Here is a 16,878-nt window from a genome sequence, read left to right as displayed (position 1 = left end):
AGGAAAAGAACAATATACTATGCCTATTGGGGATACTTACACTTGCTAGAGCAAAACAGCTCACATGTAGGTGAGAGATCATTTTATATGTAGCCGACCTGTCTGCACGTCCAAAAACACGTTGCATATTCAAATCCTGGAACCCGGGACCTGGTAAAATGGGTCAAACTGTGAACTCGGTGATATCGAATTGCTTTGACAGGATGTCATCACGAGCTGATTACTGATCTTGGAGTGAGCGGCAGACTTTGACGAGATGAGCAGGACGATCTATTGTTCACAGAGTTTCCAGCTAGCGAGAGAAGCAAGTCAGAAAAGTTGACATATCAATGAAAGCTGCTGCTCAGTGCCAATCCAATTAGACTATTAGAGAGCGGCTGAAATCAAGCATGCATTAACAGCGGTCGATACATAAGCGAGACTAATGCAAGGATCATAGCGACATACAGTGAGTGTTATACTCGATATGGCCAATTAATACTGTTTCCTTCTCGTCCCCCGCAATTGGAAGTTATGAAACTTTTTAGCGTGGCTGACAGAAAAGTTGGTGGCTTAGGTAATACGCCTATATCGATAAGCATAGTAGATACCCTACTGACTGGCGAGCTAGGCTGGTCCCGCTACGTGGCAGCAGAGGGTCTTGGTCTTGTGCTGGCCTCGAGACCACCTACCATGACTGCTCTTGAGCAACACCAACCATCATTTTCTTGACGAGCCACGACCGACAAACGAGCGTCAAATCGGTACTCAGGATCTCAATTGCGACGGCATTTTTCACTACATGCAGAGAAAACGAGATCGGTCCAATCTTTTGAGGAAATAAAGACCAGCCAAGGACCATCAAAGTCTAATTACCTCCTGTCACTCCCCTGCGACAAGGACCAGATTTCGTCGCTTCCTCTCTCACTCACACGTACACATCCCGACATCATGAACGCACAACAACCTATGCGCCAAGCACCGGCGCCTGCCTTACCGCCCGTGGACGAGATCATCGAGATCCTGCCGCTGCAGATCGACCCTCAGACCAAAGCCATCTCAGCGCCCTCGCTGGCATCCAACAAGGCGCTGCAGGCCGAGCTGGCGGCACTCAACACGCTGCACCGCTCGCTGCTGACTCTCGAGACTCCTTCGCAGACGCCTCCGCCCCCGATCCCCGTCAACCCCAAGCGCAGCGCCCAGGTCACCAAGCTGCGCGACTCGGGCAACGACTGCTACCGCAAGCAAAAGTACGCCGAAGCCATCAAGTTCTACGGCCTCGGCATCGACATGGCCCTCAAGCGGCCCTACTGGGAACCCCAGCAGCTCGTCCGCGAGGAGATTGCCAGCCTCTACGCCAACCGCGCCCAGGCGCACATGGGCCTGCAAAGCTGGGCCGAGGGCGCCGTCGACGCCGAGGCCAGCGTGGAAGCCAAGCGGGTCGGCAATGCAAAGGCCTGGTGGCGCCGCGGTCGCTGCCTGTACGAGATGGGAAGACTGGACGAGGCCCGCGATTGGGTATCGAGAGGTCTCGAGATGGAGGGCGAGGAGGCTGAACTCAAGACGCTGCTGTCTGATATCAAGACCAAGCTTGCCGCCAAGAGCTCGTGAGAGGCGCAGATAATATACAAGTGGCGATAGTATATGCGAGACAGGCTCATGTAACGCGGCCGGCGTCTAGTGCGTCAAGTCCTCGGCTTTGTACTTGCATCCTGGCCATGGACACTACGACAGGTCGCGAGTCATCGTGTGGACTTGTCTGTACACCAATCATGGAGTGTGCTGGCCTTGCCACAACCGAAATGGAAGGGGAATGACCAAACTGTTATGGGAGTTGTACAAAAATACCATCGTGTCTCGTGGTTGCGGTTATGCATTTAGTTTACATCGGCGTTTCTGGAGAACAAGAAGGCATTATTGCCCGTCCTGAATGATTACTTAATGGAATTTTCAACTAACAACCGACCTTGATTCCTGCTTGATGACTTTCAAACTCGACCATAAAGTCAAATTGACTTTGAAATCAAGCTCTAGGAATTGGGTTCAAATGCTCCACCATGGTCTGACAAGTATCAATGACTCAAATCGAGAATGTAACACGGCACTAATCACTTGAACAAAATCTTGAATTGACTTGAAAGACTATGTATGTGCATTCCAATCTCGAGAAAATAACGATAACTCCTATAGGTATGGTACGATTTCTGAGACGACATTCCAAATCTACATGCGCTTCTCTCAAGTGTCTGGCTGAGCTGTACCTGATAGGTGCGCGCCGAAAAGTCGCGGCTTGAAACTAGGCTCTATCATGTCCTGGATTTGCCATGGCTCTTGGCTCAGAACTATCCTTTCCCTTATACTGTGCGTAACAAAAGAAACCAGTCATGATTTTGGACTCATCGCATGCGTGAGCGAACCAAAAATCTACAACTTCGCCATCATGCTCGCGTCAACGTTTGGCATTCTCGTCACTCTTGCTCTCTCCTCTCTTCCTCTCTCGGTCATCCTTCCAACCAGCATAGCATGTCTGGTACAAGCAGTGTCTTCCGTGGTATCTCGTATTTGTAGTCTCGGCAGACGAGACAAAGCGGCGCAGCGATTTGTCGTTGATATTTATGTACACGCTCGCTAAACAGTCGAATTCTTTGATGGGTGCATTCTCTGGGTTCTTGCAAAACTTGGCCGCGTGGGCCAGAGGCGCTCAAAAGACAAGTTGGCATATTTATGCCTGTACGGCAGTCTTCTCGTTCAACACACTGGCTTTTCGTGGCCGCATAACGGCGTCTTGGCTGGTCATGCGACGGTCGAGGGCGCGCTCCAACTTGGCACCAAGTGCCAGTTTGCTCATATGGGCTGTTTTGGCCTCGGAGAGTTCGACGCGCTGCTTGGTGAGGGCCTTGTTTTCCATGCGCTCCAGGCCGGTTCCAATGTTGCTGATTTCGGCGTGGGCGCTGTCCGTCGTGGCGACCGAGGGAGCCTGCATGCTGTACTGGCTGTAGCGGACAGAAGTTCGGGCCTTCATTGCGAAAGAAGATAGAATTAGCTTTGATGACTGGGTCTTGATCGAGGAGGTGTGCGAGTGTTCAGAGGCTAGGAAACCGATTCGATTTGGCGTAATGTGAAATAGGTATAGAACTTTGAGAAATGTTCAAAGTGACGAAGAAAACAGGGGTTCGGCAGTCAATTAGATTGGGCATGGGGATGCAAAGAAAGCATAGAGCACGGGACAGTCCTCATAATGGGTGGTGGATTGGATTAGACCAGACCAAACCTACCGAAGGGGCCATGATGGGGCGCGATGAGTCCAAGGATGCAGGCATTTTGGATCTAGACAATTTATCCGAGACGCAAGTCTTGTGCTTGTGGATTGGAGACTGCTAAACGAAAGAAAAAAAAAAGCAGATGAGTGACTGCTTGCGGCAGCAGACTAGTCGACGATGGAAGTTGGTGTCAAGTAAGTGGATGATGTTTTTGCGCTGGTTCGTCGGGCTATGTGGAATGGCCGAATAGATAGCTCGGGATAGCTGACGTCGCCGTAGACTAGGATGAGAGGGGAATTCTTAGAACTTGGGTTTTTGGCACAGCAGCTATGTGGTGTAACGGTGGCACGGGCACGTGGAATTGAAACTGCCGGTGCGAAATCTTGTCCAAGTAGTCGATGAAGAAGGCAAATCAAACGTCTTGACTCTTTTGGCTGCGATGATCTTTGGGGAAAACGAAAAGAGAATGGGAGGGCCGGGAGTTGGGCGGGCCTCAACTGGTCTGGTTTGAGTCGAAAGAGGAGAGGAGTGGTGTTGCGTGTGGTGTGAGTGGGAAAGCAGCAGGATGAACAACGAGATGGTACGGGGATTGAACGGAGCAGCTGGAGGAGGCAGCGACAACGAAGGGGGCTTAACGGCTGGCTAGCTCTCGACGAATGGGCGGACGGACGACTCTTGTTTAAAACTGCTTTAGCCGCTCGAGGTGGGCTCGAGAACCGTGAACGAGGTACCTGTATGCAATGTGACTGGGCTGCTTCGGCCTAGGCACAACAAGAACCTTACAATTCGCAAGGTTCGGATCAGGGTCCCAGCGGCATGCTACTACGAAACACAGAGAGAGAACAATATTTATGGCGCATCACCTTGTTGCATTTCTCCTCCATCCAATGCCTATGAAAGTGTATCTATCTTTCTTCCTCCTCCTCGTCCGAATTCGTCAAGTTTGACGCTCGATCAAGAAGAGGGCCTCTGTACATTTACTCTTGGACGCTGTGCCTTATGAGGATGTCTAAGCGCTACTAGGTAGCGTGCTAGGTACTGATAACAAGTTTACATCCATCATCCCTCAAAGTCTGTCCCCAGAGGCTCCATCGCGCCAACGAAACCCCAGCGGCCCTGCGCCCATGAGCCCACTGCCAAATGGAGCAAACCGCCACCGCTCGAGTTTTGTAGCGGTCGCGAGTGGATCGGCATAAGACTGAATGGGTAGGGCCTGGCGTTGCAACTTCCAGGTGGGCACACCGCACTACTGTGCACATTGCTGTGTCCACTGTCCAATTCTTGATGGGTGACCCCCCCTATTCACAGCCGGGATACTCCCGTCTTTTGAGAATTATTCATCAAGTGCTGAAATGAGTTTGTCTTATAAGTGTGGGAAGTATTTGGGAAAAGATATTTGCCAACTCGTCTGCCTTGAAAGGAGGGTAAGAGAAATTGACACGTATCTTCTTGTTTACATGCTTTTCTTGCAAAGTTCAAGGCTCATATACATACCGTCGGTCGATCTTACGCAACATGCTTCTGTCTCGGGGCGCGCCTATTTTGATGTGCTGTAATGGTTAACCTTGAATGTGATACAGGTACCTGCCAGCCCGCAAGCTTCAATGAGGGTACCTGGAAATCACTTGCGAAAACGGGGTTTTGGCGGGGATGAACTGCCATGAAGCACCTAAATCTGCTAACGCGTCCGGCAATGAGCACTAATCGAACCGCTCAAGAAAGTTCAACCATGAATGGCGCTCCCCCAAATGCGTTTAGCGTGCTTTCTGCCACATGGCAAGCGCACGCCGCAGGATCCTCCAATGCGACCCCATCAGGCATCTTGCAGGAGGAAGGCAGATCCCTTCCTCTCCCCATCACCCCTCCCTCCCTCCTCTCGCACCAAAAAGATGCTGGGCATCGACTACCTGCTACTAGGTCCACTGCCAGTTCATCTGATGCCATGTGGTCAAGATGCAGCATCAGAGTCCAGCGACGGATCGAAACGCGATGTCAAAGTCGATTATACCCGGACAACCACTAATCGATTGCCCAGTGTTTTGTAACCCATGACAGTGTACACCACGACACTTACTACCTAGCAATAAGACTATTCATGTCTGGTACTACTGGCGACTGGCTATCACTGCCATGCCATGTCTAATTCCGCCACACCTCTTTCCTATTTGGACTCACGATGACGGGTTGACCGCGCGCTACCCTAGATGATTATCATTTCGTACAGGTGGAGAAATTTCCCGTTCCCCTTTCCAGAAATTCCCACTTTGACCGACCGCCGGGACTCCTTCTTCGGTGCCCTTTTCAACTCCATGTTGGGTACGTAAGGGGACCTATTTTTTTTTTCTTTTTCCCTTCTTTAGTCTGGCTCAATCTACTGTGTAGGCCATTGCGCTACCCTTTGTCATCAACGGCTTTCTCGTTCATCGCGCTGAAACACACCGGGGGGTCGGGTTGGATTGGATTTCTGATGGTCAATGTGGGAGAAAATTTTCTCGTGATCATCTTGTTCGACGTCATGAGGCAGGGGGTAAGGGAATAGCAACTTCATTAGAGATGGCCAGGCCTCGTTGGCTGTGGTTTGGTCTGATTCTGAGTGTCCAGTATTAACATCATCACTACGACTCTCTTGTAGTCGCGAGCTTAGCCTGGCTGAGGTCCAGCTCCGCTCATTCTCAGGTATTACCTCGGCATCCAGAATGCAATGCCAATCAACAGCAGCGACAACACAATCCAATTGGTTGGCAACTTTGACCAAGTTGACATGCAATGAAGTAGGCAGTACTCGTGCCAGACAAGAGTGGTTGACATGGTCTGGTGGTGCAGGTATCCTTTTCAGTTTCTACCAGCATGCCAGCCTGCCAGTAAGCCGAGGATTGTATTCGCGCCAGCACCTGTCACTTATCGCCTCGAGCGTCAACGTGCGCATCCGCCAATGGTGATCGGTATCTCCAGCACTGAGCACCCACACCACCTTTACCAAAGCGCTTCATAAGCAAAGCCAAGTTGCCAAGTGTGCCTACTATGAACCAACCAGTCAACTTTTTGTAGCAGAATCAAACACCAGCTTCCACCTCGCCTGGTTGCTTGCCTGGATGGTAACCAAGTCTGGTGATCGACACAGTTTAATCCGTTGGGCCATCGCTGCCTACGGCTTCCGGAACAACCATGGCAGATACTAGCATCACCTGTCCAAGCTGATTTGGAGACAACGTCTGCTCACAGCACCAGCATTTGGAACATAATCAACAGACTGCTGCGTACTCTGTACTGGGTGCTCACTGTCAAGAGCCACTAGCATCTGAAGTCTGTGTATCCTGGATCACGTTAGATGCGATGGCCAGACTCGTCTAAAATCTCGCAGCCCCTGTATGCACTGTTACCTCAGTGCATTGTGTGGCAGGGTTTAGCACGTGGCAGAGCCAAACGGGAGGGTCCTAAGATAATCCTGATTTGGTACAACGCATCGTAGGATAACGCAGACAATTCTTTCTTGAGAATGTCCCAAGTGTCTGCAGTGCGTTCACAGCACTGGCTACATACAACATTGATGTATGCAGATTTCGTTTGATTTAACCCACATGCTGGCCTTTGTTACGCCACAGTATGGCGTCCTGAGCCAGTAGATCTTTACGAGGATTCTACCATACGGCCAGGATATTGGCCCGCGAGATCTGGTCGCATTGTGTCAGACCTGATGTTGCATGGACTCTTCCACGTAAACGTACGTGGGCTCGCTTGCTTTGGTTTCTCTGGCTCCATGCGCAAGGCACCCTCGGTCGACTGCAGAATGAACAAGCACGATCTGGGTTTCGTGACACCCGAGATCCAATCGATCTGACGCACGATCCAACGGCAACCAGCAGTGATTCAGCATTGCCGATCCGGCCGTGTTCGGCGCCGTGCTAAGGGCACAGCATCCCGCCGAAACCACGGAACCTGATTCTTGGAATCGGACGTTTGACAATTGTCCTCCCGGTTCGTTCCACTACAATCAGACGAAGGGAGGGCTTTGCGGTGTTCAATTCGATACCGCCTCCGTGCTCTCTGTGTTGTGTATCGCCGCGAGCCCGCAGGGTTCAAGTCACACAAGCACAACTCTGTCAAGACCTCACACGTAACATTCGAACAGGTGCACAAGCGGGAAACGCCATTTGATCGCGTTTGATCAAGTGTATTCCACACAGGTGCTTTAGTCTGCAAAGCTTCAGCAATTACAGTGCTATATTCATCAATACCTCGACATGAGCAAACTAATGAGCTCTATCAAGGAGGCCCACGGAGTCCAACGCGTTGGAGTCTGGATCTCCAAAATAACACGTGAAACAACAAAATACCGCGGCTTCAAATGCTGCCTGCTACCGGCAGTCTATGCATACACTGTCATCCGACTGCGTCGAGAATCCTTCTTTTCCCGGTTTGATGACTTCGACTTCTTTGCGTATGCAACGTCTGAACTGAAAGTAACCATCTCAGCGCCTGGGGAACAGGTGGAAGAAGTCTCTGTTCCCGACACATTCGTCCGATAATCATAATCGTGGTTCCGTCTGCTCCGGTGCTTGCCTTTGCGAACTGCAAAAGTCGGCTCAGGGCTTGAGATTGACGATGACGATCCTGTCATCTTTTGGTTAATCTACATTCTCAAACATAGAAAAGTGATGATCTCCTACCGTTTCCAATGCATTTGCTACAGCAGCCATGGCCACATGTCTGTACAGTCGGTTCCGGGTAGCCCGAGAGGTGGTATCCGCCTGCGTCCTCAACTTGGCCATCACACCAGCCTTGCGTGTTGGAATCATAGCCACACCGACAGCATGTCCAACTGCCTCTCAGGGTCTTGTAGTGGCAATTCTGGAGTGGGCATGATAGAGTTGATGGCTGGGGTGCCGAGTATATCGGATTTGAACAAGGCGTTTCATAACCTGTCTCTAGGTCAAAGCCGGCTTCTGGACAGTAAAGCCACTTGACTGAAGTGTGCTGACACTCATGATAGTGCGGGTGGCCGTGGCACATGATGAAGATCGACTTGGTAAATGCGACGACACGAATATAAGTATGACGGACTCTAATATTTTGCGAAGAAATGGCCTGGGCTGTGCTCTTGATGCCATTATGATGGACCACGACTCTTGGTCTTTTATACATCGATGTCTGATAGCTCACACAAACGAGAATCATGTCGATTCTCACTGTCGACTGTGCCTGGCCTGCTGTTTCGGGCAAGAATTTTCTTCTTCGCACCGATCACTTGTCCATCCATGCCAGCTGTCCGTGTCCACAGGCTGCAATGCAGTCCGTTCTAGACTAGGACGCCGACTGCTATAGCCCAGGAGATGTGAGTTCAGCTGCATGGGCTGTGAGTGGACAGAAATACACATGCACTACCATCGAATATGTCGTCAAAAGTCCCTTGTACCGCCTCTTTCTTCGGGTATTCAAAGTCATGTGTCACTCTAGAGGTTCCGACAAGGTCACCGTACTTTGGTCCCTATCGCATCCGGTCCAATGATGGCGTCCACCAGCTGCTCTGGAAGCCTGACACCAGGTAGTAGTAGCTAAGCCAGGTGGATAGGCCGGCAGGCCCTGGTTGTGTGTCTGCTGCACGACACCACTTTTGGCCCGATCCTATTGTGCGCCGCGAGATCGATCTACGGTAGCAATCGGGACTCAGGAGAGTTGCCGGGCCCCAGGGGAGTTATGCGGTCATAGTGTGGTCCGGCATTGCTTTTAAGGCTTCATACCCATCCACCCGGTCATCGGAAACCCTGCAAGACACTCAGCCAAGTCTTCAGCGCAGAAATGCCCGGGGATGTCCTTGCTGCATCCCCATCAGTACCGTGCGCCAGGGATGATTTTGCTTTTTTCCTCCTTTTCGTACGTACGGGAGAGTATCTCTACCTCCTCTACATCTAGGAACTCCCCGTTGGCCAGATTTGCTTGCATCAACTTTTCTCGGTTAGATCCGTGTGGCATTATGTTCAGTACCGGTACGTCCCGTGCCTAGTTCTTTGATGTACGCCATTCACTTGTCTTTTATATCCAATAATTCCAGTTCTGTGGCTTTCATCTCTGCTCATTGGTGCCTCCGTGTCAGCCTTGCCCCTGCCTCTATGGAGTCGATACTACACACCCTGCGAATTGAAGGCCTAATCCATAGCGAACCTCGACGCCACAGACTGGGCACCTGTGTCCATCTGGGTCAGTACTTCGCCACAGGTAGTAGCACAGCGATTTCAGCTCATCTCGGTACAAGGGACTCTCTGATTGCGGTAGTCACATTTAGTTACATTGAAAATGAAATGAAAGACGCTCTGACGTTCTTTGGCACAAAATTCTTTATGCAGGCACTCAAGCGAGATCTGCTTACTGAAACGCCATAAACCACTCTAATGTACAACATCAAAGATCGCCCGAGGAAGGCAATTTATCGCTTTCCATGTGTTCCGCAGTCAGGCATCGAATCGCCCATCTGCAAAACCTCTATCAATTGTGATAACGCCCAACGTTGATTGGCACCAGCTAGTTGGTCGCTCTGTGCTTCACCGCCATCTCTTTGATCTTTCACCCTCTCACACTTTGGCCCGGTCTATCTTTCTCTCTCTCTAACTTTCTTCCCATGTATTTGCTCTCTTTCTCACTCTCTACACCTTGCCTCATTACTCGACAGCAGCCTCGCATGTCTCACAACAGATGTGGTCGCACCGGTATTCTTGCTGGTTGGTAATCATGATACAACAACACCTCCCGGTGGTGTTCCATTCTTTGCCGCACCAGCAGCAATTCCACAGGCCGTTTTTCTTCTCAAACGGGCACGGTGACAAGGGACACTTGGCCGCCCGGCCAGACTCGGTTGGAGGGGCGTGACCGACCGACATGCGCTCGAGCCTTTTGCATGGTTTCTTGTGCTTGCGGGACGAGGACGAGGACGAAGACGAGTGCTTGGAACTCGACGTCGCATTCGAGCAGTATGTCATTCGTGTGACTACGTGCTCGCAAGGTAGAGTGTAGGTCGTTTCTGTACACATGGTGGTGGGCTGGCCGATTGGTTGATTGATTGATCGGATGAAACGGTTGTGGTTCGTTGTGCTGCTGTTGTGCTTTTGATGCAATCGCGAACTTTACTACTTGTAAGAGAAACGGTTTCTTTTGCTTTTTCTCGTCAAGATCTTTGAAGGGGGTGGAAAGATGCGCAAAGAACCAAGATACTGCTTCTCGATTATGAGTATATTTTGTTGATAACAGTGGCGGGCAAGCAGATGATATAGTCGAGACTGTCTTGCTATTTTCTGATCTTCTCTCTTTCCCCATCTCAGCAACGGAGCCCTTCCAGCCATGATATCTATACCCGACGACTGAGCACAGCTCTTGTTGAGAGCCTCCCCTCTCATTGTCGGCCATCCTCAGCTTGACCCATCATCGGCGATATTAGTGAGCCATAGCTCAGAAATATTGAACCAGGTTGCCACGTTGTTGACCAGGTTCCTGTCGGATAAAGCCTCCTCCCCAGCACGCCTGTGACGAAACTGCTTCTGCTGCCATATTGAGGGGAGGAGGGAAAAAAAAAAAAGCTATTTGCACAAGCAGCGGTAGTTGGCGCAGGGGGGGAGGAAAAATCTCGTGTGAAAAGCTTTGACAACCGAACGGCAAGAAGAAAAAATCATTAAAACGGCTTATCCAGCTCACCTTATGGCCGAAAGGAAGAGAAACAGGGTCCCCCAACGGCATTCCGATTGCAGCACATCTCTTCAGATAACAGGCAATGTTTCATACGCGGATTGATGATGATCTGCAACCACCCGTTTGAGCCGTCGAAATAATGGAAAAATTGTTAAAAAGATGGGCAGCAATTTTTACCTACCCGCGCCTACTATTTTCGGTTACGAAGCCGTGGCCCTAGAAGAAGAAAGCAAGCCGTCTTGCCGAACTTCGTCATTGTTTACCAAGAGACTGGGGGGCTTCAGCTTTCATCAGGGCCTCATGTACAACACGGTCCACGTGCCATGGTCGGCGATTGTCGCATTTGCTGTTCTTGATTCTGTCTTTCTTGCGTATACGCGCCCAATCATGTCAATTCATAAGAGTCAAATACTCTGCAAAGAAGATCAAGAGGTTTTTCGCTAGCATGACAGGAAGAGTAAAAGCCGAGGAGAAAAACAAAGGTCCCGTGACCAGAGTCCCCACTAAAGAAGAACGAGAGGGGGAAAACACAAAGAGAATCCTAAAAGATAGAAAATCAATACATCATTGGCAACCCCCTCGAGCCCCTCCCCGAGCCACCCGAAGCCCGTCTCAGAAATATCGCTTTGGACGGCGCCCTGTGGCTGCTCGTGTTCTTGGCCATTTGAAACCCCAGTCCGTCGGTCGCCTGGGGGGAGGGGAGGAGAGGGGAAAGAAAAAAAAAAGAATCAACAAGATCTCGCCCCGATATTGGGAGATAAAAAGAAAGCAATTTGCGGCACGCCAGGCGGAACACAGCCCCCGTGTTCGTCGATTTCATCCTCCACATCTCAGCCTCACGAGACCGAAACTTCCCCCAACAGATATTTGGGAGCCCCATAATCGTGTCTACACCGCTATCTCTTCCTCTCGCCATGACCTACCTCAATCATCATCATCGGAAGAAGAATCTTCAATATTTCGTGTCCAGCTGGGATCAACATCCGCTTAAACCTTTCGCAGTTGGAGAATTCCTCCCAAAACTCGTACTCAGAAACAACGGAACACCCCCAACATGCCTTGTCCGTCTTATGGATCACGAAGTTTCAACCCAAAAGATCAGATTTACCACCTCTCGCTGAATTTTTCCACACATGACCAAACTCAGCTCATAACCAACTCGGGGGCCTATTAGCCAGCCCAGTACTGTATTCTCAGATTTATAGCTCGACCAGCAATTTTCCTGGTCCAAGTCCTGCCCTTGAAGCCCCATTTGAAGCGTGTTGGAGACTTTCAGCTCTTCTAGCTGTCCGCGCAGCAATTCTCGCAAACGACGTGATAACACATGGTGTCGGGGACCTTCTTCATGGGGTGCGCGCACCAGCGAAACGTGTTGCCGCCGCGGTAGCACTGGCAGCAGATCCAGCGCCCGCCCAAGTCTTCAAGCCGGCAGGACCCCGATGTGCAACCCGGGCTGACCAGACACCCGCCCGTCGCGCACGGGTTGGCATAGTCAATCATGCTGCCCTCGGCCATGTTGTACTCGGGCGCGTAAATGAGCGAAGCGCAGGGCTGCTGGACGTACTCGGGCTGCTGCTGCTGCTGTTGCGCCGAGGATGATGATGATGATGACGCCGTGGCCGCGGATGACCTCGAACCGGAAGTCGACGACGAGGATGCGCGACCTGACCGCCCCGTGCCACCGGTTCCGCTACTGCCTGTTTTCCTCTTGGTCGGGGGGCTAGACGGCGATGGTACCGATGGTACCATGGTTGCATTTTCGCAAAAGTCGTATTGTAAGCTGTACTCAATGTCCCGCATACATGGCTGGACATGATGGTAATGTAGGTAATAGTAGGTACACATGGCTCCGAGAGACGCCGTCTTTGGCATCTGCTTGGGCCGCCAGACGAGAGCTCTCTGGAGAGGGGTCTCTATGAGGGGGTTTCCCAACAGGCTTGTTGGATGTTGTATTTGATTGTGATGTTATAGACTGCTGCAAATTGTTCTCGATTTGTCGCTTATCTAGTATGTGTATGTCTATGGTGAGGGAGGCCAGGCACGTCGACTTTTGTATGCTCCAGGCACTCTTTGTAACAAAGTCGCTGATCTGATTCGATCGGATCTTCCGGTAAAGCCAGGATATCAAGTGTATGATGCCGCAAGGGATCCTACGTATCATACCACTGATGTTCAGCTCTTCCTGCTCCGGGCACAATATGGCATGATCTCGGCACTGGGATGGTGTGGAGGTGTCTAGCGATATGTGCAATAGAGTTTGAAGGCAAAGCGGTCTAGGTCTTGGGACTTGGTGACGCCTTGATGCCGTGGTGTTGTTATAACAAGATGATCACTTCATAGGTCTGCCGTGTGATCATGGGTAGTGACTGACTCAAGGGTCTGCCTCGCTTCGTTTGGAGATAGGACCTTTCTGATGATGGTTCGAGGAGAATCCCCATCCAGGCCGACGGATAGATCTTATATAGACCCAGGCCCCATGTGCCAGGACTCTTGCCTCGTGGTGTGTCTCTAGGTCTTCCCCCCCTGGAGGACTTCCGCCCTCAATGGTGAGAACAAATCAGCCAGTATAATCTGGTTTTTCCTCCACGCGGCACTTCCCTATGCTACCAAAGTTCGGTTCGTGATACTCATCCTTCGAGGACCCGCACACCGCGACTGTAGTCCAAGCGCTCGCACGCGACACAAACGCCGAAAAGTACCGACGCGACCTCTTTTTTTTTTTTTTCCACGCCTTGTTTCTTCTTGTCACCATTTACAAGATCAAGACAAGATTGAAGCCCCGAGATTTGAGAGGAATAGCCCACAACGCCAGTACCACAAGAAACCTCACGATAGACATCAAAAACTCCCTCAAGACCCCTGTTGTTCAAGCCCTCGCGACCCCCTAATCTACAGCTGTGCTATCAATAATTGGAAGCCCGTCTCTTGTCCGACCACCACAAAATTTGGCTGTGAGCCTTGAAGACTGAAGGAAAGAGAGACATATAAAGGAGAATAGGGGAATAAACAAGCTTGTCCTTCACGTGGCACCCTAATACAAAGGCGTGGTCCAACGAGGTTGGCCCTCGTGGTGGCTGCGGGCACTTCCCGGAGTAAAGAACAGACATTATTAAGACAAAAGTTAAGACATCTCTCTACATGACCAAAGGGCTGCTGTGGCAACAGGGCAACGTAGCAGACAAGAATCGAGGAGAGATTCGAGGACCCAGAGCTTTGTGTCAACCAGTAACCCTATAAGTCGAACCCATTTCGGAACAGGAACCGAGAGTGATAGTTTGGTGGGAACAGGAGGTCTGAGTGTTCCCTGACAACAGGGTGCAGCCGGTATCCGGATGGTTGGATTGATCAATTCGATGCAACTCACGATCTTGACGATTGGAACCACGAAGCTAATGCCGGGGTGATCGTGCTGTTGGAATTGGCTAGCCTTTGCATATTTACAAGGCCAATCGCCAGGGGAAGAACTGAAAGGCCCCACAACTAGATGTGATGGGAGGCTGAAAAAAAGAACGGGAGTATGTATGTACAGGGCTTCCTGCTTGGTTTCGAATTAGTCGTTCGAGTATCATCTCATCTCATGACTGCATCACTGCGGCCCGGTGAAATGGTACCAAAGAGCAGGGGAAGCATTGTATCGCTGCATCAGCAAGCAATCTGGGATACCAATCTCTGATTTACTTTCTACGGTCGAGGTCTGGGCTCCAAGAGGTGCAATTCCTTGTGCGACAACGGCAAAGAGCCCGTTATCAAGAGACCCGTCATATTGTGCCGAACGAACAAATATCATGTCTCTCTGCTCTTAAGTTGAAGCTCAAGTTGTTGCAAAGCGGATCATGCGTCTCGTTTTCTGCTCTCCCCGACCCTCTCGGTGGGAAAGTTCGAGGTCGGGGAGGGTTCGATTAGAGGCAGTAGTCTCGGCCGTCGTTACATTTCTCGGACGCAGCGTCACTGGAGCTTGTTTACTTGGCACAGGTGTGTCTTTCACCTTGTTAAGCCGCGAAGACTGTTTTTGTTTGTTCTCCTTGGCCAGTTTCTGCGGACATGGTCAAGCGTTCCAACGTCAAAGCAAAATACAAAAGAAAAGGCGACGTTACGGCCGGCATGGTGATTCTTGCCTCTCGTCTCGAATATTCCACGTGACCCAAGCAGCTACCGCGGATGGTTTTTTTTGACCGCCTCTCAGCGCCATCTATCAACCTGAGACACACCATGAAGAAAAAAAAAAGCACGTGAAGATCGTCGCTTAAGTTCTTGGCAAGGAACACACAACCGGTAGTCCTTTTTGCTTCCAGAAGCGGGACGAAAACTTCAGCCTCCGTATTCCCGAAGACAGCACGATAAGGATACCGTCGCTCAAAGAAGACGATAAAAGTACAGCTAGGTCAGCACGATTTCCAGATGCGGCCTGTCCTATTCATGCGACGGCGTTGTGGCTTGACCATATATGGAAAGCCAGGATAGATTATGAGGCCATTTCTGGCAGCCGGATCGCAGCCCAGGGACAGGGATCCGGAGTTAAAGTACTTTTTTAATGCATCCGAGGTGACGAGAATACCCCTCAGAAGAAAAGTCCCATCAGGGGTCTGTCTACCCACGCCGCCCTCAGACGGCATCTTCTTTTCTTTCTCTCTCTCTCTCTCTCTCTCTCTCTCTCTCTCTCTTGGGCGTCACACATCGTCCTGGATCAGTTGATCAGATGTGACTGCGAGCGGGGTGCGACGAAAGCAACGAGTCTGGGCGGGAATCAATTGAGCAAGCCCGTGACGGCATAAGATGTGAAGCAAGTGCAGATCCTCAACCCTATCTTGTGCCGCCCTGTATTCGTTGCATACCGAGAGTTGACGAGTCAATATTCGTATAAAGTCGTCTTCAAGGCTGACAACGGCGAATTGGTTATTGGGCATAGTTGGTCTGGCTTTGGCTAGTCCATCGTCTTCTCGGGGCTGGAACCTGCAAAGGTGGCAAGGTGGTGCGCCCTCTCGCTGGCCCATTCCTGGGGAGTGGGTTACACATGATGCGACTGCAATCACAACTATTTTGAAGGCAGCCCAAGCTCATCGCCCCCTCGTCGGCACAGCGCCACATGTCACCTCAAGCCGTACGTTAGCCTCTCTCATTTTCAGGTACTTTGCGATGTGCTACATGTACAGAACTGTCGGGATTCTGGAGGTGCATCAATCGGGTCGGACCGGATAAGGGCATTTGAGCCCTCTGCTAAGATCTCACGTGCAGCAAGGGATTGAGCAAATGAGAACAGTGAGATAGGTACAATTGAGAGCCCCTCTAGATATATCTGGGCCATGTGTCCGCCAGACAGTCGTTTCTAGCGGAAGGCTGCAGCCTCGACCTCTGTTTGTGTTGCGGTCGACGGGAGGGGTCGTTCATATGCCGGCTCTTCAGTACAGAGCCTGGGTGCCGCCAGGCTGAAACCTACATACTTCTAGTGTGTCAAGAAGCGTTGCTCGTTGTTGCCACGCGCTGGCCAGAAGCCACCCGAATGCTTGTCGACGCGCGCACGTTCGGTGTCTAGTATGCAAAGCGGACGATAGAATGGCTGAACGGATCTTATTCGACCCGAGTCGATGTCTACGCCTCCGTTCCGCAAGGGATGATGAGACGAGGAGTATTGATTTTTTTTTTTTTTTTTTTTTTTTTTTTTTTTTTTGGTTGGTAAGATACACCTTGAAATTCCTCGTGAGACATTCTTATCAAGTAGCCAGGAATTAAGGGTTGCCAATTTGAATTGACCAAGGCCGCACATTTGAGTAAAAGCGTTGACGTGCTTGGTTTCACTCGGATGCCGTCCTCGACGGGTATCTGGCGTGACTGCAGCTGGTGCATAGTGATAAGCGATTATCTCTTCTGTTCGCTTGTCATCCAGACCTGTTTGCGTTGAATCATTCCTGTAAAGACATTCTTGTCTCGTAACCGCGCTGCGGCATTCGGGCACAACATTATCTTTGGA

At 50.8% G+C, this 16,878-nt stretch overlaps 3 protein-coding genes across 3 annotated transcripts; 1 reads left to right on the top strand and 2 right to left on the bottom strand.

The window, feature by feature from the left end:
- Positions 1–930: 930 nt before the first annotated feature.
- On the top strand, positions 931–1,590 carry PFICI_10760 (uncharacterized protein; the record flags this gene model as incomplete). Its single annotated transcript, XM_007839341.1, has 1 exon — positions 931–1,590. One exon carries the CDS (start codon positions 931–933, stop codon positions 1,588–1,590), a length of 660 nt encoding a protein of 219 aa, XP_007837532.1.
- Positions 1,591–2,701: 1,111 nt separating this feature from the next.
- Positions 2,702–3,001, bottom strand: PFICI_10759 (uncharacterized protein; the record flags this gene model as incomplete). The annotated part of the gene is made up of 1 exon (XM_007839340.1): positions 2,702–3,001. One exon carries the CDS (start codon positions 2,999–3,001, stop codon positions 2,702–2,704), a length of 300 nt encoding a protein of 99 aa, XP_007837531.1.
- Positions 3,002–12,194: 9,193 nt separating this feature from the next.
- On the bottom strand, positions 12,195–12,662 carry PFICI_10758 (uncharacterized protein; the record flags this gene model as incomplete). Its single annotated transcript, XM_007839339.1, has 1 exon — positions 12,195–12,662. One exon carries the CDS (start codon positions 12,660–12,662, stop codon positions 12,195–12,197), a length of 468 nt encoding a protein of 155 aa, XP_007837530.1.
- Positions 12,663–16,878: the final 4,216 nt, after the last annotated feature.

The sequence above is a fragment of the Pestalotiopsis fici genome (assembly GCF_000516985.1).
Source record: "Pestalotiopsis fici W106-1 unplaced genomic scaffold PFICI_Scf_8, whole genome shotgun sequence".
Classification (NCBI taxonomy): Eukaryota; Fungi; Ascomycota; class Sordariomycetes; order Amphisphaeriales; family Sporocadaceae; genus Pestalotiopsis; species Pestalotiopsis fici.
Note: the sequence above shows the minus strand (reverse complement) of the source record. Positions and strands in the feature narration are given on the sequence as shown.